General features: G+C 35.4%; 1 protein-coding gene across 12 annotated transcripts in view; it reads right to left on the bottom strand.

Annotated features, from left to right (window-relative positions):
• LOC138327927 (glutamic acid-rich protein-like) overlaps window positions 1–20,350 on the bottom strand; it is a 46,539-nt gene extending 26,189 nt beyond the window's left edge. For 4 of the 12 annotated variants that reach the window (XM_069274396.1, XM_069274402.1, XM_069274398.1 and 1 more), the window contains exons 1-11: window positions 20,201–20,350; window positions 18,062–18,152; window positions 15,667–15,753; window positions 14,705–14,845; window positions 13,965–14,051; window positions 13,088–13,228; window positions 12,394–12,480; window positions 11,450–11,590; window positions 10,153–10,239; window positions 9,034–9,195; window positions 6,811–6,840 (exon numbers count right to left, since the gene is read on the bottom strand). In XM_069274396.1, coding sequence (XP_069130497.1) covers window positions 6,811–6,840; window positions 9,034–9,195; window positions 10,153–10,239; window positions 11,450–11,590; window positions 12,394–12,480; window positions 13,088–13,228; window positions 13,965–14,051; window positions 14,705–14,845; window positions 15,667–15,753; window positions 18,062–18,090 — 992 coding nt within the window. In that variant the 5' untranslated portion in view covers window positions 18,091–18,152; window positions 20,201–20,350. The remainder of the gene's footprint in view (window positions 1–6,810; window positions 6,841–9,033; window positions 9,196–10,152; window positions 10,240–11,449; window positions 11,591–12,393; window positions 12,481–13,087; window positions 13,229–13,964; window positions 14,052–14,704; window positions 14,846–15,666; window positions 15,754–18,061; window positions 18,153–20,200) is intronic. The other 8 variants (XM_069274397.1, XM_069274399.1, XM_069274400.1 and 5 more) reach the window with 8 other exon arrangements.
• Window positions 20,351–21,698: the final 1,348 nt, after the last annotated feature.

Below are 21,698 nucleotides of genomic sequence, written 5' to 3'. Positions count from 1 at the left end.
GGGTTTTCTACATAAGCTTGAAACACAACCTCAATAGGGGAGTCTCCAACACGACGAGACTTCGTAAGTTTGGCTAACTTGAAAGTAAATTTGGAACCTGTATCCGACATGAACTTTGTGTCTAGAGCGCAAAGCTCAGAAACTCGACTCGCTGAAGTTAAGGCCAATAGCATACTGACCTTCAATGTCAACATCTTATCTGAAAGAACAGACATTGATTCGAGATCAAGAAAACTCAATACCATATCAACATCCCATGTGCCCATATACCTAGGTTGTGGAGGTCTAGCATTAAAGGTGGCATTTAAGAAACGCTTTACAAGGTCATGCTGACCCACCTTAGTTCCGTCAACAATCTCGTGAAATGCTGAAATAGCAGATCTCCGAGAGTTGAGGGTCCTGTATTTATCTCCCTTCTCGAAACGTTCAGATAGGTAGTTAACAACGTTTACCACAGGGGTCCGAAATGGATCAAACTGTTTTCTATTGCACCAGCAACACCACTGACGCCAACAGCTGTTGTAAGCAGTGTTAGTGCCTTTCCTCCATGAGAACTCTGCCAAGATATTTGCAGCTTCTTCCGAAACTCCTCTACCAACATCCTGTCTCCGGAGATTTTCCACGCCGCTAACCTGAATTTGTTCTGGATTAATAGCGGGTGGGACTCTCCTGTTACCGACGTTAGGAGGTCCTTGTACGGGGGTAGTAACACCGGAGTCTCCACTAGCATGCCCAGCAGAGACGGGTACCATGGACGAGATTGCCACATCGGCGCTATCAGCACTACAGTGGCCTTCTCCAATTGTACTTTCATTAGACACCTCGATATCATGGAGAACGGAGGGAATAGGTACAAACCCTCCTCTGTCCACGTCATTTGGAAGGCATCCGATTGGACTGCGTATGGGTCTGAGCGCCAGCTCACATACCTGGACATTTGGTGATTGTGCCGACTCGCAAACAAGTCGAGCTTGAATGGACCCATGAGACGGTTTAGAGCCTTGAACACCTCTTCCTTCAAGTGCCAGTCGCTGCTGTCCTGGAAGTTGCGAGATTGCCAATCCGCATCCGTGTTCAAACTGCCTGGAAGGTACTCTGCTGTCAGTTACATTCCCTTTTTCAGACAGTAATCCCATAAATCCTTGGTCAGCAACAGTAGCTGGCGAGATTTGGTCCCCCCCATCTTTTGTATATATGCTACCGCTGTCCGATTGTCTAGTCTCAGATGAACATGACTGGGGGAATTTTCCTTTGTGTAGGATCTCAGGGCTAATAGTGCTGCCTTCAGTTCCAGCACATTGATATGACATGTCCTCTCCTCCGAAGTCCTGAACCCTGCTGGTACCTGACGCCGCCCCCCACCCTTTTTTGAGGCGTCCGTCTCTATGATCAGATCCGGGCCTGCATTTATAATAGCCTTCCCATTCCAACTCTCCATCTGACAGATCCACCATCTCAACTCCCCCAGACAATCCGAGGAGAGAGTTACTAACACTTGGTAAGATTTGTCCTTTGAAGATGTCTGTAATGCAGAGGGGCGGGAGCCACCGCTTGCAAGGTCGAGGTCATGTGACCCAAAGTCTCTGACATCTCCCTCACTGTGACTATTTTGTTTGTCAACAAATGACGACACTTGTCGATGACCTTTGACACCTTCCTTTGAGGTAGTGACAATGTCATTTCCATTGAGTTGACTAGATAGCCTAAAAATTCTATCTCGTGAGTAGGGATCCAAACTGATTTCTCTGTGTTTATCAGAAATCCGAGTTGGTCCAACAGGAATTTCAGAGAGTGTATATCCATCAGGAGCTTTTCCTTGGATTGGTTCATAAGAATCATGTCGTCTAAATAAATTACCATTCGGACACCTATCCTTCTCATGAGGGCTACCACTGGTTTCATCAGTTTGGTGAAGAACCGAGGGCCTGGAGCTAGCCCAAAGGGCATTGCTACAAACATGTATATTTGGTCCTCCCAAAGAAACTTCAGAAATTTCTGATGAGTTGGATGGACCGGTACTGTGAAGTAAGCGTCCTTTAGGTCTAGTTTTACCATGAAATCGTCCTTCTGAATCAGTGTCTTTAGAGACTGTACCCCCTCCATCTGAAAATGCTGATACTCCACCCACGAGTTCAGTCTCTTCAGATTTATTACTGGACGATTTCCCCCGTCCTTCTTTGGAACCAAGAATACAGGGCTTAGAAACTGACCCGTGCAATGAAACGATTTGATAATCACGTTCTTCTCCAACATGGTTTGTACCTCTGACTCTATCAAATGTGCGTCCTGACCCTCCACCCATGATGATGGGATCCGATTTTGAAAGGGTTCTTTGGCCAGCGGAATTTTTATCCCTTGTACCATTTCCAGAACCTGAGGGTCCTGAGTGATAACTTTCCAGTTGTCTATGAAATGTCTTTAACGACCCCCTACTGGTTTGTTTATGATCATTCGCCGAAAAGAAAGCGACTTTATTTCTAGATGAACGAGGTTTAAATCCAAGCTGAACTCGGCTGGAGGTTCGTTCGGTACTTTTAACAGAGTCTGAGGTATTGCGTCTAGATTTTTGTTTACCTGTAATGAAGGTAATAAACCTACCTTTATAGGATTTTTGGGCTCCTCTGCGTCCCCGGAAAGAGTTGGATCGGCCACCACTTCCTCCTCCTCGAAATGGGGCCTTCTTCTGAAAGGGCTTATTGTATGGCTTAGCCTGGTCCCTCTGAATGTTCGTTGACCTAGAGCGGTCTAGGCTGGATTTAGACTTGGCTGCTAATTCCTTGGAAATCTCACGTGACTCCCGGGAAATGGCTGAAGATTTAACCAATGCCTTGTAGAATTTTTTCCCAAAAATTTTACTGTCCGATGTTAACCTGTCACTGTTTTCTTTTAACAAGTGTTGGGACTTCTTAACGTCCTTAGTGAGGTTGTATAGGATATTCATCCGCCTGTGATAGGTAGTAGCATTGAATGCTTGACCAACTAATGTTATAGTCTTTTCTACCAGTTCTAGACATGAAAACAGATCTAATTTCTTGTCTGTCTCACCTGAGCGCACACCATCAATATCGACCCACAATTTTGAGAGGGGTCCCATCACGCTACCAACCCGTGTCTGAATAGAAGATAAGTTTTGATCATACGCCTTACCATACGAGCGATTTACTGACTGAAAAAATTCTGGCACATAAGAGTCAACCTTGTGTGCCCCAACAGAAATGTTCTTAGGCACTGGATATTTGTCCAGAATCTTATCCATTAAAATTTTCTCTGGAATGAAAGATGTAAATTTGTTCATTACATAATTTGCCATATCTGATGGTAGTTCTGGTTTCTCACTTTCCGTGTCGGCCACCTCAAAACGGACGTAATTGGAACGAGAGTCACTGCTATTACGTTTAGCTTTCTTCCGTTTACGTGGTGGACTTAGGCTAGAACTACGCCGAGACGAGATGGACGACTTAGACGACTCGTCCTCACTACTATGTCTAGTATACGAATACGACGATTCGCCCCCGCTAGGACCTCGTGAAACAGAACGATCTTTAGACCGAGAACGGGATCGATCAGAAACATCTCTGGAATGAGATGGGGATCGAGAACATTTAAAACGATCATATCTAGAAGATCTTACTTTTCCCCGATCATCAGAAAGAGAAGAACGGTCACCATAGTGCCTGTCCCTTTTCCGACCACGTGGTTGAGACATAGGAGAGGAGTGTCTGGTCTCTCTAACTCTACATCGGCCACGTACGCCGGCACGTCGGGAGTCCGGGTCAAGCCCGGTATCCCTATCGTCCCCCGACTCCACATTATGGGTGGGTTCGACGTAAGAAACACCTTTAGAATTCGCCATAATACTTCTTGCAAACGTGCACTGCAGCTAGCATGAAGCCATTTTTAAAACTGAAGATCTCGCGGGATGCGAGATTCTAAAGTCTCGTTGAGACTTTCCAAGTCTCGTTTTGGCGAGACTTTCGCTTTGCAGGGCTTGATGTTTAGCATGATGCCGTAAATGCATAATTTTATCTTATTGAGGTTTGCGATATGAAACTGGAATTAAACATGGCTGTGATATCATCTATTGTTATAGCTTGAAGTATAATAGGAGCAAAGTCTACTATTATGACCTACTGGTGTGGAATAGTTACCTTTTGGCTGTGGAATAGTTTGTGACTTTTTCTCCGAGTGAGGTTAATAAAAGAATCACGAATAGGTAGCAAGGTTTAAATAGGTAGTAAGGGTTTACCTGGACTGTGGAATAGTTAAATAATACCCAGTGTCATAGTGGAGAGTGCAAGTGACATTCAGTGCCATGTTTTAAGTATGAGAAAGACCGGAAACTGTGGAATAGTCAAGATAATGAATAGTTCTCAGCCCTTACGGGCCTCGAACAATTTATTATCTTGACTATTCCACAGTTTTCGGTCTTTCTCCTATACATAGCCTATCCTGATGGAGATCTTCACTACATCGGCACAATGACCTATTGTAATCCTTTGTAAGAGAGATAGGATAATAATAAACTGTAGAGAGCAGAGGAGGTGTTTCCGAAAGATACAAATTGTAAACAACAAAAACAATCGATGATCATCTCCGTTTTTGAATGTGGAATGGAAGATCGTATTTGCCAGAAGAATGGGAATTTTCATGACGGCTAACAAATATATTTTGGATAAAGCAAGAAGGCAGTCAAGGCTTCAAATGGTTTATTATGACTGCAACTATTTAATGCATATGGATGATACAACATCACTATCTCATCAGAGCAAGGGAATTATCAGAAAATATCTAAACGAAATCACTTTGGCAGGCATCCGAAATACTTTGCGTGATGGAATTCCACACCTTAATATCAGACCCGCAAACAGAAGTACTAAATGCAAGATCATTTTGGATTTGTCTACTAAAGAAGATTTCATGGATGAGATGGTCGCACTCATGTTGCATAGCCACGTTCATGTCCGGCCGTCAACCGCGTCTCAGGAAATCTTATGTGGATTCAGGGGAAGATATTCCCTCTATAATAATCAAATAAAATGTATTCAATGCAAATCAGCACGACTCCAACAACATCAGGACACTCCACTTAAGGAAGGAATTCCAGTAAGTCCATAGCAAGGTTTTGCCGCCAAAACTTTGATGTCTACCTTGTCTGACAGGACACCTTGTGGTACATGTGCGTTTATCAATTTGTCAATTTGACAGTAGTGGCCCTAGTAGTCATAGCGAAAATAGTCATACCTACTTCTATGACATTTTCTTTACAAATGTTAGCTGTGCCTCCTAGCTAGAACTCCCAATTGCAGGCTTAGGAGATAAATATGGCGAAGGTAAGACAGATGATGGTGTTGAATTTAGAATAAAGATGAGGCAAACTAAATCCACCAAACATATAGCCACCGTCAGTAAAACATGCATACGGCACCAAGGGCTGGCTGAAAATAAATAGCAGCCATGGAAAACAAGAGAACTATAAGTCTTCAAAGAGAAAGTATATATGGTCATTAAAACTAAGTGCAAAAACCTGGAGATGATAGAGAGTATAATCAAGATTAGGAACCACATAGACTTAAAACTAACTTATTGATATTGTCATCTGGAGCCTTGCCGACTTTAGTTTAGGTTGACATCGATATGTGAAAAAAAGTAGGACCGATAGTGCAGCTGCTGGTTGTACCACAATAATTCTTACACGGTTAAGGATAACTTGACAGCTTCATCGGAGTTACACTGTGAGGAGGAATCGAAAGTAGGAAAACGAAGTATAAAGAATTGGTAGAAGAAATCAATACCTTAGAATGTCGGAATTGGTGTTCCTGTTTCCTGCATGTACAACTTAAAAGCTATATCCAACATTGGAAGTAATGGGCAGTGAGGAGAAATCATCTGTAGATGTACTGTCAATACAGGAGAGAAGGCGCCCGACTGATCGCAGTAGAAGCGACAAGGTAAGAACTGGGTGTTATCAACAGATGGAGAGAGATTTGCCCAATCACTGCTGATTTGTGACTTTGAAAATGTTCCATCTGAGGACTCGATGAAGCACATGAAAGATGATCATTTTGAAGTTAAAATAAGAACAAAATTATTTATGTATCAAACACTACAAAATTATAAATACTCTCACAATATTTGCATGTGTTTATTTGCTTAAAGTAAGCTTAGCCATTTGACGTATTATATACAGATTTAGCTTGGCGGCCATATTGAAATACAAAATGGCGGTCCTTCTGCATGAAGTTTAGCATTCTCAGAATGTTCCTAAGTGTCAATAATATGGGTGTAGACGTTTAAAATTTGGGCCTAGCTGGTATAGAACGCGAGATATGGGTCGCAGAAGGTGGTTTTTGACGGCCATTTTTAAAACCAATATGACGGCCGCCAGGGGCCGTGAATTTTTGGGGTCCATTTTTTTTCTGAAACCTTATGTCCTAAAGAGGACATATGCAAAGTTTAATGCTTTCTTCAAAGTTTGAACGATTTTACCAAAAAATCAACCTTAGCCGCTCCACTATTAGTACATTTGGCATTATTTGTTTTGCAATTGTTATAAATTAATTAAGCTTGATGTCATCTTTCTATTATTCAACATACATTGACACTAGCAAAGGACTTAAAAAAGAGAGTTGTCACTGAAATATTAATCATAGTACGTTTCTTTTTGAAAAAAAACTTTTGCCTGTGTAGCTCAAAATTCCATATTTTTAGTATTTGTGTATTTTTTATTTAGTATTTGTTTGCTTGTAAAACGACACAGTTGATTGCCATCTGACATTTTCCTGACGTTAGTAAAATCAAATGATTACTTACTTTTTCAACTCGTCTTGTGACATTTTCTCGCTGAAACATCAAGAAAGGTTGATACTTACGATATCTGTATTCCCCGGTGGATTTAAGTACTCATTATAAATCTAGAGTACTAGTCAAGTTTTAATAAAGTTTATACTCATTTAGGGATTAACGTAAATATATTTTTGTTATGTAAATAATGTTAAAATCAGTAAAATCATAGTGTTTTGAGAGTATACTCTATTTCTTTAGTATACCATAACATAAAACAATATTTAAATTAATCCTTGCTTTGAGAATTGACCCTCGAATCTGTCAATTTCCAACGGCACGTTCCACTTTCAACATTATTCGGGGTTAGTTTCCAACGTTGAAAAATGACCCGATGTCAATTTTCAACGGAGGTCCATTTTCAACGTTACACCGGCTGCAATGACAGAATGCATTGATATATTAAAACATGAAGTCTATCATCGGACCACGTTGCTTTTTAATTAATATTTGCAATTATGGGACTATCAGGTGTTTATTTTATAATATTGCATCAATTAAAACTTGATTATGTTGTTTGTAAATAAAATTACGTTAAAACATGATGTTACAAGCGTCGCAGTGCCTTAGCTTCAAGCCTCGCACATACGTTCTCTTTTTAAGTTTGCTAGAGGGCAAATTACAGCTTTGCTGAAGCTGGGGATTTTATTTAACCACTACCTAAAATGGGACGGAGGGAGCCAGGCCAAAATGTTCTTTTGCGGGCAAAAGGTTAAAAGACATTGTGAACGATCTCCAAAACGCCGATGAAGAAGATTCGGAAGAGGATGATTTCCACGACTCAATCGATAGAACTGATTAGAACCTCTCAGAACAGAGCGTCGGAAGGTTGAATTGCGCTGGGCTATAGAAGAGAAGACCCAGGCTATCCAGACAATGCTTACCAATCCTTAAGTTGAAAGTCCACAACAAGTGTCGGTACATAACCAAGTGCCTCAACAACCAGCTCGTCATCATCATCACCTGCAGTTGAGCTTGCGAATTTTGTGCAAAAATCATAAAAGTCCGCAAAGGCATTGCAGATTGCTGATATTTATTGACATACATGTTGGTGCAACACGTCAAGCAAGTCACTTGCATTTGATAAGGTCACAATTACGGAATGGGGCTTTGCGAATGTGAAAATTTTGCAAGAACTGATAAAGGAAAATGCCTTGGAAAATGCGGACACGTACTTAAAGTACCCGTCGGATATTTCTCGCCACGCCTCAAGATACGTGTGGTATTCTGTGTTGCTCTATGACCGCGAATACCGAGAAAACCAGGCTGGTGAGAACTTAGAATGGGGTGTCTATAGATAGGACCTCCGCGAGTATCCCACAACGCGTTAACTAGGTGCTTTACACGAATCTGATAATTATCTCGTCAAAAAGCTGTTTTTCTATCACGCTATAACGAGATAATTATCGCGTTTTTACGAGAAAAAGTATTTCATTTTATGTTTCAAAGTGACACTAATGGCTTTCGTATCCGTGTCATGTGTCGGTCCTTGCTTAAATTGTTGCCTTCATGCGTCTCTCCTTGTATTTATCATACCCGATAACATTTGTGTAGAATTAGTATCTCCAGTAGTATATGTGAACAAACTTAATCTTAATTAAATACATGCAAGCGTTCGGATTAGATTTTTTCCTCGAATGTTCTAGCATTCTGTAACGACAGCCAGACTTATAAGAGTTAAAACATGTATTTAGTGGTGAATGAGGTAAATCTGTGAATGTGTTATTGACATATTGATATGATGACCTGAATGGGAATATCGTGTAGGTGTTATGAGATGGAATCACCATAAAATATTCAATATGATCATATTCGTTACATGTAATATCGTGAACAAGTTTACTTATAGGACGAAATTGTAAACTGGTGTAGTTGGCTTTGGGACCACAACTTTAATATAGTTTGTATATCTTGGTGATGTATGTGTCGCGGAAGACCAGAAATGGGACACATACATCAATAATACCGTAAATGTCTCTGCTTCATTTACTTCTGTACACTAGGAAACAAATGATTTTACATTTAAGAATAAATTCATGAATATATTTGTCAACCTTCAAGTAAAATTGTCTGCCTATCAATACTTCCTACCCCCTAATCTCCTGCAAGGTACAATATTTGTTTAATATACTATTTAGAATGTGTTCACTTACAGTGTTTACAAATATAACAATACATTAGAAAGTTACAAACTTTTGATTGAGCTCCTTGTTTTGTGTCGGTTCTTGCGTAGATTGTTCCCCCGACGTGTCTTCGCTTTTAATTGATGATATTTCCATAATTTCCTTGTTGATTTCTTCTTTGATTTCTTCAATAGTTTCTTCGGGCTTTTCATGATCGTCGGCAAAATCTGTTCTGTATTGATTAAAAATGAAAATTAATTTATTACAAGTGAGAATTATAATGGGTAACCATTACAGAAATCCAGCAAACGCCCCACACTTATAAATTTGCATCCCTCGAAACCCTTCCACACTAATTTTGATCGAAATACTGACAAATGCATACAAGCGTCTGGATAAGCCTTCTTCATCAAATATTTGAGCATTCTGTAACAACTCTGGGAAATTGTGGTGTTGCGCAAACAATGTTGATTTCAATTTTTCATTCGAATGATTTCTTCTCAATAATTGGAAAGCTTAGTAAAGTCATATTTGAACTGTAGCATGCTGGGATTAATGTCTACCGATTGGTTTTCAAATGAATGACCTTGACCTTCATTCAAAGTAACAGGGGTAAAAAAAGAATAAAATCTTAAAACAACTTCCTGTCTATAACTACGAAAGATTCAAGGAAAATATTCTCAAAAGTATCAACAATAATTGCATGATGTTCGTTCATGTCTATAATAAAACGAACAAACTATATAGAAAACAATTCAAAATCTTGATATCGATCAGAAAGAGCAAACATCAACAAAATATAAAAGTCAATGTTGATTCCTGTGCATTTTCAAGGGATCATCATCTTCTTTAGAAAAAATATACACTCTCTATTCTATTGATAACAAACGCATTACAGATCTTGGCCATCTCTGTTATTTTAAACCTCTTTCTTTTACTAAAAGTGGCCGTTACTTCTTTTCCTTAGACACGACAATCCATATTATACCCATTTCTTTTTTGAAGTTACTTAACTTCAGATTTTTGATGAAAATGAAAACACATATTACTAAACACATTTCATGCTTTATAAATTAAATACTCCAAAATAAAAAGTTACCAAAGGATCGTTTATAAAATCCTGCTGAAAATCAAAATTCACTAACTTGATTAAATATTATACAAAAAGTGTATTATTAATATGTTATACCTTAAAGAATCCCTCTGTAGGTTTTCCTTGACGGTATTTTGATTGTTGATGTCGCCACATATATCAAATTCTCCTGCTTCATGTTCACTGGTGCCGGAGTATATAAAATATGTGGTCCGATTTTAATGATTTATTTACAACATAGCCTCTGACATGTATCTTAAGACATTCCCATGCTGTAAACATGTATGGACATAGATAACATTGTGCTATGAAACAACATTTTCCTAGTACAATGTAATTTGACCAAAATTAAATATGATTGAATATCATAATCATCGAACGTACATAGATATTAACTATGAAGACGCTATACCGATTGTTGTCTATTCTATATTAATCTATTGTGATGGTTATACTTATCTAATAAAAGCAATAATAACTATTCACATATTAATATTTTATTTGTTTTAAAAAAAATCACAGAAACGTCATCAAAGTGTAGAAAGAAAAGAATTTTGCTTAAAATATTAACCTTTGTGAATATGATAGATAAGTCTTGTCATCATTTTGTCCGTAAATATCGCCCAAAACCTGAGATTTGTTCGCTTTGTTTTCACTACTGTCGGATCATGAACTATATCTGTATTCCTTTTTTTGTACTCAGAATTGGCTCGTCATGTATCTATAAATAGCATACTCATATCATATATTAGAAATACTCGTTCAAAATAAAGTTTTTGAACATATATGAAAAATCAATTAAATCAGATAAATAAAATAAAACAAAGAGTTGTGTAAACTTAAATGTAGTGAAATTAGTATTGATTAAGTTGTACTGTTAATGTCTAGTCTAATGTTTATATATTTATGTTGTATTTCGCGCCACTGGCACGGAGCCATTTCAACATTGTACATTTATGTGCTTTTTCTGTCGTTTTAATTTTTTTTTCATTCTTTTATTTTCATTTTGGCATCAGATTGTATTCTCCTCATTTACACTCTTTCGTTCTCTTTCTCACTTTACTGCAGCTAATAAAAAAGTTTGTTATAATATTATATCCTCTCTCACTCTCTCTCTCTCAGGACATATTCATTCATTCCCATTTACTCTCCCTCTGTTAGTCATTCTGTAGAAAAATTGAAAGAAAAGAAAAAAAAACAGCAATAAAAAAGGTTGAAAACATATTTCCAGTATGAAAAAAGATGGTTTCAAGCGATTGGAGGTCCCCTACCACCATGGATAATCTAGCCTTCTAAAGAAAGACCGTCACAAAAAATAATAGTCATAGATATATCTAATATTGTGTTATATTCACCAACATTAAATTTGATTAAGTATGGTTGAATGTCATACCTAATTAATCCTGGAGGGCAAAACGAAATAATAGAATCTTCTGAATTTGTTACTTTCGTCTGGGTGTCTTTGTTGTCCTTTTTGTTTTCTTGTTGGTTATCTCCCGATGCTGAATTTGGTGATTCCAAAGTTGGCTTGGGGCTAGATAAGTATATATTCAAGATTTAAATAAGTATAAAGATTTTGCTATTTTTCATTAAATTGAAAGTAAAGTTATTAATATTCTAGTCGGGTAATAATTCCGTGTTCCTTGTTTCGCGATTGTTTGAAAATGAATAAAACAAATGTTACTCTTCCAATACACTTTATACACGTTGACTATCAAAGCCATATATTAAACTCAAAAGAAAGGAAATATCTACAATAATAGTGTAATGTTCGTTCATGTCTATAAGAAAATGAATAAATAACAACCAAAATATATTTACAAAATATACACACAGTGTTCTATTGATAATAAACGCATCACAGATCTTGGCCATCGCGGTTATTAGGCTATATCTTTAATCTCTGACTTTTAACAAAAGTGGACTTCACTTGTTTTCCTTAGAAACGATATTCGATTCCTTTACTTGGATGTTTGGAATTTCGATATATATATATATATATATATATATATATATATGAAAACGATAATTACTAAATACATCTCTCAATTTTTTTTAAAAATTAAATCGGCAAATATTTCAAATATAAAGAAATACTCTCCGACAATATATAGATGACATCCAGTTGTATTCTACACTTGTTGTGACGTTGTCATTTTTTCTTAAAATATTCTTAAAACAAAACCAATGATCTGATTGCGCTTTTCCTTCACTGGTGCCAGTTTATGTAAAAGTATTCTAGTGTTATGATATTTGTTTCATAAATAAGAAATAAATCAAAATAAAAATCAAGTAAGGATCAAATATTACTTAAAGTGTATTGTTAATATGTTATACCTTGGCGAATCCCTCCGTAGGTTTTCCGTGACAGTATTTTGACTGTTGATGTCGCCACATATATCATATTCTCCTGCTTCATGTTCACTGGTGCCGGAGTATAAAAGATATGTGTCATCTGACATGTATCTAAAGACATTATCATGCTGTATACATTAAACAACATTTTACTAGTACAATGCAATTTGAACAAAATTAAATATAATTGAATACCATAATTATCGAAGTGCAAATACATTAAATAAGAAGAAATACTTTATACCGATTGCTGCTTGTTCATTCTTCATTTATTGTGATATTGTTAGTTTTCTAATAAAAGAAAATTAATGATAAATATTCACATATTAATGATTTACTTAATAAAATATCACAAATAAAACGTAATAATAAAAGACTCGTGTAAAAAATCTTGTTTAAAATATGAATATACAACTTTGTGAATATTATAGATAAGTTTTGTCATCATTTTGTCCGTTGATATCACCCAATATATGAGATTCGTTCGCTTTGTTTCACTTCTGTCGGATCATGAAAAATATGTGTATTCCAATGTTATTGATAATTGCTAAAAGCGTAGAATTTGACGTTAATCAGAAGAAAGACGCATCACAATAAATAATTACTCATGGATACATTTGATATTGTGTTATATTCACCAACATTGAATTTGGTCAAGTATGGTTGAATGTCATACCTAATTAATCCTGGAGGGCAAAACGAAATAATAGAATCTTCTGAATTTGTTACTTTTGTCTGGGTGTCTTTGTTGTCCTTTTGCATTACTTGTTGATTATCTACCGATGCTGAATTAGGTGACTCCAAAGTTGGTTTGAGGCTAGATAATAATAAATATGATATTTTAAAAAAGTCTATAGATTTTGCTATTTTTCATTACATTGAAAGTAAAGTTACCATTCTAGTCGGGTAATAATTTCGTGTTTCTTGTTTCGCAATTGTTGGAAAATGAATAAAGCTAATATTATTATTCCAACACACTTTAACACGGTGACTATCAAAGCCATAAATTAAGCTCAAAAGAAAGGAAATATCTACAATATTAGCGTGATATTTGTTCATGTTGTTAAGAAAATGAACAAATTACAATCTAACTATATACAAAATATACACAGTGTTCTATTGATAACAAACGCATCACAGATCTTGGCCATCATGGTTATCTTAAATCTCTGACTTTCAACAAAAGTGGTCCTCACTTGTTCATTTACTTGGATGTTTGGAATTTTGATAAAAACATATGAAAACTATAATTACTAAATAAATCTCTCAATTTGTAAAATGAAATCGGCAAAAATATTAAATTTGAAGAAATACCCTCCACCAATATATCGATGGAATCCGGTTATATTCTACATTTGTTGTGATGTTGTCATTTTTCTTATATTTTCAAATACAAAACCAATAATTGATCGTTATTTCTTCACTGATGCCAGCTTATGAAAAATTATTCTAATTTTTATGATATTGGTTTTTGAAATCGATTAAAAATAAAGGAAAATCAAAATCCCGTTCAGATTTAATATTACTTAAAGTGTATTGCTTATATGTTATACCTTGGCGAATCCCTCTGTAGGTTTTCCTTAACAGTATTTTGATTGTTGATGTCGCCACATATATCAGATTCTCCAGCTTCATGTTCACTGGTGCCAGAGTATAGAAATATGTGGTCCGATTTAAATGATTTATTTACAACATAGCCTCTGACATGTAAAGACATTCCCATGCTATAAACATGTATGGATATAGACAACATTGTGGTATGAAACAACGTTTTCCTAGTACAATGTAATTTGACCAAAATTAAATATGATTGAATATCATAATCATCGAACGTACATAGATATTAACTATGAAGACGCTCTATCGATTGTTGTCTATTCTATATTAATATATTGTGATGGTTATACTTATCTAATAAAAGCAATAATAACTATTCACATATTAATATTTTATTTTATTAAAAAAATCACAAATAAAACATCATCAATGACTCATGTATAGAATCATGTTGAAAATGTAAATATACACCTTTGTGAATATTATAGATAAGTCTTGTCATCATTTTATCCGTTGATATCACCCAAGATATGAGATTCGTTCGCTTTGTTTTCACTACTGTCGGATCTTGAAATATATGTGTATTCCAATTTTATTGATGCTTGTTTTAAAATTTAGAATTTGATGTTAATCAAAAGAAAGACATCACCACAATAAATAATTACGCATAGATATATATAATATAGTGTTAAATTCACCAACATTGAATTTGGTAAAGTATGGTTGAATGTCATACCTAATTAATCCTGGAGGGCAAAACGAAATACTAGAATCTTCTGATCTTCTTACTTTCGTCTGGGTGGCTATGTTGTCCTTTATCATTTCTTGTTGATTATCCACCGGTGTTGAATTTGGTGATTCCCAAGCTGGTTCGAGGCTAGTAAAGCCAATGTTACAATTCTAATACATTGTAAACACGGTGACTATCAAAGCCATATATTAAACTCAAAAGAAAGGAAATATCTACAATATTAGCGTGCTATTCGTTCACGTCTATAAGAAAATGAACAAATAACAACCAAACTATTTACAAATTATACACAAACTGTTCTATTGATAACAAACTCATCACAGGCCATCGCGGTTATCTTAAATCTCTGACCTTCAACAAAAGTGGCCTTCACTTGTTTTCTTTAGAAAAGATATTCGATTCCTTTACTTGGATGTTTCTGATAAATATATATGAAATCGATATTTACCAAGTGCATCTCTATTTTATCAAATTAAATCGGCAAATATATTAGATATGAAGAAATACTCTCTACCAATGTATAGATGGCATCCGGTTGTATTCTACATTCGTTGTATTTCTATATGTACATACGGACTTCTGTGTATTTTCAGTTATCTTAAAACCTCTGACCTTTAACAAAAATGGTCGTCACTTCTTTTCCTCAGTAACGATGTTTAATATTATACCCTTTACTCTTTTGAAGTCATCTTAATTGGATGTTGGGAATTTTGATAAATATATATGAAAGTGATAATTACTAAATAAATTTCTCATTTTAAATTTTAATTGGCATCCGGTTGTATTCTACATTTGTTTTGACGCTGTCAGTTTTCTTATATACAAAAACAATGAATACTATTCACAACTTGATACGTTATGATATTAAATATCGCAAATGAACGGTGAACTAAGACTCTGTTATCAAATGTATATACAATACGGATATTATTAATAGTATGTTATACCTTGGTATATCCCATGGTAGATGATCCTTGGCAGCATTTTGATTCTTGATGTCGCCCCCTATTTGAGAATTATTCGCATCGCCTTCACTAGTGCCAGTCCATGAAAAAATATTCTAGTTTAAAATTTGCTTTCAACATAGTATTTGACGTTCATCCAAAGAACGAAATTATGATTGTTAATGTTGTAAACATGTATACAGATAATAATGTATCAAATTAAAAAAAATAGTTTAATAATACAATGCTATTTGGCAGCATTTTGATTGTTAATGTGGCCAAATATCTGAGATTTGTCAACTTCATTTTCACTGGTACCAGAGCATGAAAATATATATATTCCAGTTTTTAATGGTTTATAACACACAAAATTTGACGGTTATTTATGAAAAAATACATCATTATAAATGATGTAATCATAAACATATATGCAAGCTATATCTATGGCTAATCTTATGTACTGATGCGTATAGAAGGATATTTGTACAATTTTGAGTTTGATTTGGTATGCTTTTCCTTATAAGAAATTCTATATGAATTCAGTTTGTGATGCCATAAAATTAAGTTTGCATGAAATAATTTGAATGGAAAAGCGATCAGCCACTTTTTGGCTATGTATATTCTCTATTGAACACTTGTTACAACAATTGTATATGTTGTTTTAAGTCGTCCATTGTGTTATATCGAACCCCAACCTTAATTTTCATTCCAAGATATTATGGATTGTGTAATTCAACATAATCCTTAAAGATACTGAGCAAATTAAGGTAAGGGTCACAGTTTGGAGTTAAGTACATTTTTTACCAAACAATTTTAATATGATGTTTGATTTATTATCAACAGCACCCCATTTATTGATTCAAAAGTTTTCAAAGTTTTCAAAATACAGTGAGTGAACAGGGCACATCAGGGCACGACAACGCCTGCTGAAACTGCGGATAATTCTACGAATGGTCATTTGTGTCAGGCTACACCATTTCTCTAACAGGGCGGTTTCCAGTTCAGGAATTGACGACGGTTGACCGGCCCGCTACTGAATATGTCACTGAAAAACATCTCAAATGTTCTATAGGACCTAAGTCGAGGATTTATTTTCCTATGGCTTTCTCCAGTCACGTTTCCATCTTGAGAGATACCCCCACCCCCCACCCCACCCATTACCGAACCTAAGCAAATACAATTGTGTTGTGTCACACTACAGTCGTGGTATCGTTCGGTTTTTTCTCTCATTAAACTCTCCTCCTTTTGTAACTAATTTCCACTCAAAATTTCGACTAATCAGTGAAAAGTATCAGTCGAATATGGCGCAGTTTCCAGTGAACGTGATTTCTACAAATATGAGCCCCGCTGTCCTATGCCTTGCGCGCGATCAAAACTAGCCTCACAGCTGGCCGGCGAACGCGCAGATTACCTTCATGGAGACGGTTCCTATATGAATGGGAAGGGATACGCAATCTCTGATGATGGTGAAGGTCTGTATTGAACTCACCACCTGACGAAGATCGATTACGTTCATCTTTCAAAACAACGGCGCGGTCCTCAAGGGCTGCCATACATCATGGTCTGCCATTTCTTGGTCGGTTACGTATCGAACTAGTAGCCTGGAAGTGTTGACAAAGTCTACCGGTGACATTTATTTTCAGCAACATTTCGATGTGTCATTCCAGATTGGAGCTTACCTGAAGTAGTACCTGCCTGTTGTTCACTCTAGTGACGTCTTTGATGCATTTTGTATTATTGACACTTGGAATGGCTTTTAATGCAACAACTGTGAAATTCTATATATTTCTTTATTTTTGATGCCCCAAACAAGTGACCCTTAACTAATTTTGCTGAGTATGTGATGTTAAAACACTGAATAATCTGTCATCAATTGGTTTGCATGAAATTTCTTACTTTGATATGAGTTTTATCTTTATAGTTTATGCACATACTTAAAAATTTAATGATATCAATTTTGTTACAATTTTTACACGTTACGTCATAAATAAAACCTAGTTTGTCCCACAAAAATCACAGAATTCTACTACGAAAAAATATGAAAATGTCTAAAATGGCGCACAGTTCGCATTTTGACAATGTGCCATACGACAATACGCAATGCGTTAGTATGACAATGCGCCATGCGACAGTGTGTTTGTCATATGGCGCATTGTTACACTGTCGCATAATGCATTGCCAAACTATCACTCTTTGCTTGATCTTCACCTGGCGCATTATCGCACTTCGCTTGTCGCATTATCACACACAACAGCATGGCGCTTGCTATATGACCTAAATCAACCACAATACAATAGGTTACATTTTCTCTCGTATCCTTATTTAATGCAGAATAATTGTTTATAAGTTACATTTATGTGTAGTTTCATTTTTAAATCTTTTGAAATTGTATACCAACATGCTGATTTTCGATGTATTTTTCCCCATCACTTATATTTCAGTGCTTGTGTGAGATCTTGTTTTCGTCCCTGTCACTGGTAGCCATTCATCTGACAAAACCAAACGCATGAGTTAGTACGATATCTTTCATGGGTTATAAAGCTGACAGTAGGTTTTGTTCATGTTTGTGATGCAATTGTGCACCAATGATTTCTAGTATCAGATCACTGTGACCTACTCGTACAATCTTTCTTTTGTTATGACTAAAATGTATCCTTTGTCAATACTGTTTAGTTGCTTCTTTAAATAATGGACAATTTATTTTCGGGATCAACATTCTAAGAGTCATCGTACATAGCTCTATGTCATTCATTTTAATGTTATAGTCTGGATGCCAACTAGTTATTTTTGCCTTTTCCAAAAATCTTTGATATATTTTTTCTCGCTGAATATTGCCTTTTGGTATGCATGTAACTGGATCAAGGTGGGCGAGGAGCTTTAAAATGATATACATAGAGTTCCAGACGATAAATATTGAATATTCGTGTGATGGAATTAAAATATTAAAAAAACAAAAATTAAAACAGGTCTGTAATCTCTAGCGCTTTCGCAGCCTTGCTGCTCATTAGGAGATGATTATTGATCTTTGATGCTCATGAGCAGCAAAGCTTCGAAAGCCCTGGAGATTAAAGACCTGTTTTAATTTTTTTCTTCTTAATATATATATATATATGGGTGTGTGTGTGTGAATATATGATAATCAGACACAGAACTATATCAGAAACTTTTTGGGATTTTATCCGTGACGTTCGAACTATTGATAAAAAAAATTGGAAATAAAAATTAGGTCGTTGTTTGCATTTTATTGGCTGCTGAAACAGCGGAGCGATATCTTAGTGAATATAGTATCTTAAAAATTTACATTATTCGTGAATTTTATTTTTACAAGTACCCCTTGTTGGCATCTAGACGAAACGTGACAAAAATAGTCATATCATTAGAGGATTATCAACGTGAAAATAGCAAGTAAAAGATTTTGCCTAGTAATAAGAGTTGCTATTCATTTCCATTAGAGTAACAACACTTACAAGATATTTCTCTTGTAAAACCTGTATACATTACCTCTGACCATGTTGACCCTATTTTCTCTAACTAATATCTATCTGGATTGCAATGATCAAGTGAATCTGGTAAAAATTTACCAATGGAATGTCCATGGCGATGATCTTATTATTTTCTACGAGATGCGCTTCAATAAACTAATGACTGTGGAGTAATGCTTCAGTATTTTTTAACATTTTTATTAATTCTACTTTAATATACCACACGAAATGCAAATAGCTACTGTAATAATGTTTTTTTTTAGATTTCCACTTGTATACGCGGGAAATGGCTTTAAGTGACACCCGCTTTATCATATAACTGGTGTATATATATGTACATTTAAAGATCTTTCAAAGTGTATTCATTAATACAGCAAAACTAACTTATTTCCCTTAACAATCTTACTTTAGATACAGAATCTTTTATATACATACAGTTTTTAGCAATTAAACATGATTAAAAAACACCTGTAATTACAAACTTCCACATCCAAATCTTATATTTGATAGTTATGTACTAATATGTTTATACTGTTATACATTGTAAACAACACTGCGTATCTTAACTTGAATATCTTATATATCTTGCTATGTACTAGTTGTTATTTAGGGAGATAACTTATATAGGCTATGCCAATTGTTCAATCCTTTTCTAAACAGTATTTTGAAATAAAAAAATTAGAAATTGAAATACAACTGGTTCGTTAGACCACGAAAACTGTTCATCAACGACGATTTAATCCAAAAAATGGAACATACATTTTGATGGTGATCAATTGACGTGACGTCAAAATGGTCACGTTTTGGATTTCATTTATATCACGTCACTTCTACTTGGTTAACTTTTAAATAATTGTGACAAGTGAAAGTAAAACCCACAGCATAACGTTACAAGATGGGTTCGGGCTTGTCTTATGAAGAAATATATAACTTCCTGTTTGAGTTGACAGGTAATGAATTGTACTGATAATGATATAGAACATAAACACATAAAATTATCAGTAGTCATAACCTGATCTACCTATCATCAGATAAAGCCTAAAATAAGTCCTTACCTTATGTAATAAACATCCCAGTAAATACAGCAACACACCTGTCCTAGCTGTATATCAGGTTGTCACGATACTTGTTTGGAATGATAGCTTTCTCGGAAGTAAATCTAGATAAGGGTTCTATATTTAGCGTCAGTTCAGAGTAGCCTGTAAAAGTGCACGGGTGCAAGTTAGTTAAATGTCTGGTTGAATACTACGATGGCCGAGAGCGGCCTGTCATTACTTTTTATAAAAGATCTGTCATGACACATTTTTTAACTGTGAGGTAGAGTGAGAGGATTGTCAATAATGTGATTTATATTTGTGAGCACTAGTGAAAGCGGGGAAGATACAGCGACGAAAGTGGTATGTCCTTACATTTAATGGGATGATTCAGTTGACAAAAGGCAGCAAACAACAGTATTTAACTCAATATAATAGAAAACAATGTAATTCCCGTTATAAATCGTGCTAAAACCTAACGGATTGACAATGAGATGAGAGAATATTCATACCATGCTGACCAACAAATAGAAAAGTAGAAATATGATTTTTTTAGCGTGTAGGTGTAATATATAGTATTATTTCATTGTTTTACTTCTGAATGTATATCTGGAGAAATGTTAAAGGGACATCAAATCCAAAATATTTTTTTATGATGAAATGAGTGATGCTAATAACATGATTGAAATACGATATTTTAAGCATATTTCCCTATAATTTAACATGTATTCAGAGAAAAGAAAACTAGTATCCTTTCGACCAGAGTCTCCTGTAACGATTGATAACACATGAATGATTCGGTTTTTTCCCAAAGACTCTAAGTTCTATGGTAAGTAATTACAAGTGTAATGTTGGTTAATTACACATGAATGATTCGGTTTTTTCCCAAAGACTCTAAGTTCTATGGTAAGTAATTACAAGTGTTATGTTGGTTAATTACACATGAATGATTCGTTTTTTCCCAAGACTTTAAGTTCTATGGTAAGTTATTACAAGTGTAATGTTAGTTAATTACACATGAATGATTCTGTTTTTTCCCAAAGGCTCTAAGTTCTATGGTAAGTAATTACAAGTGTTATGTTGGTTAATTACACATGAATGATTCGGTTCTTTCCCAAAGACTCTAAGTTCTATGGTAAGTAATTACAAGTGTTATGTTGGTTAATTACACATAAATAATTCGGTTTTTCCCAAGACTCTAAGTTCTAAGGTAAGTTATTACAAGTGTAATGTTAGTTAATTACACAGGAATGATTCGGGTTTTTCCCAAAGACTCTAAGTTCTATGGTAAGTAATTACAAGTGTAATGTTAGTTAATTACACATGAATGATTCGGGTTTTTTCCCAAAGACTCTAAGTTCTATGGTAAGTAATTACAAGTGTAATGTTAGTTAATTACACATGAATGATTCGGTTCTTTCCCAAGACTCTAAGTTCTATGGTAAGTAATTACAAGTGTAATGTTAGTTAATTACACATGAATGATTCGGTTCTTTCCCAAGACTCTAAGCTCTACGGT

Source organism: Argopecten irradians, chromosome 7 (assembly GCF_041381155.1).
Source record: "Argopecten irradians isolate NY chromosome 7, Ai_NY, whole genome shotgun sequence".
NCBI classification, from domain to species: Eukaryota; Metazoa; Mollusca; class Bivalvia; order Pectinida; family Pectinidae; genus Argopecten; species Argopecten irradians.
Note: the sequence above shows the minus strand (reverse complement) of the source record. Positions and strands in the feature narration are given on the sequence as shown.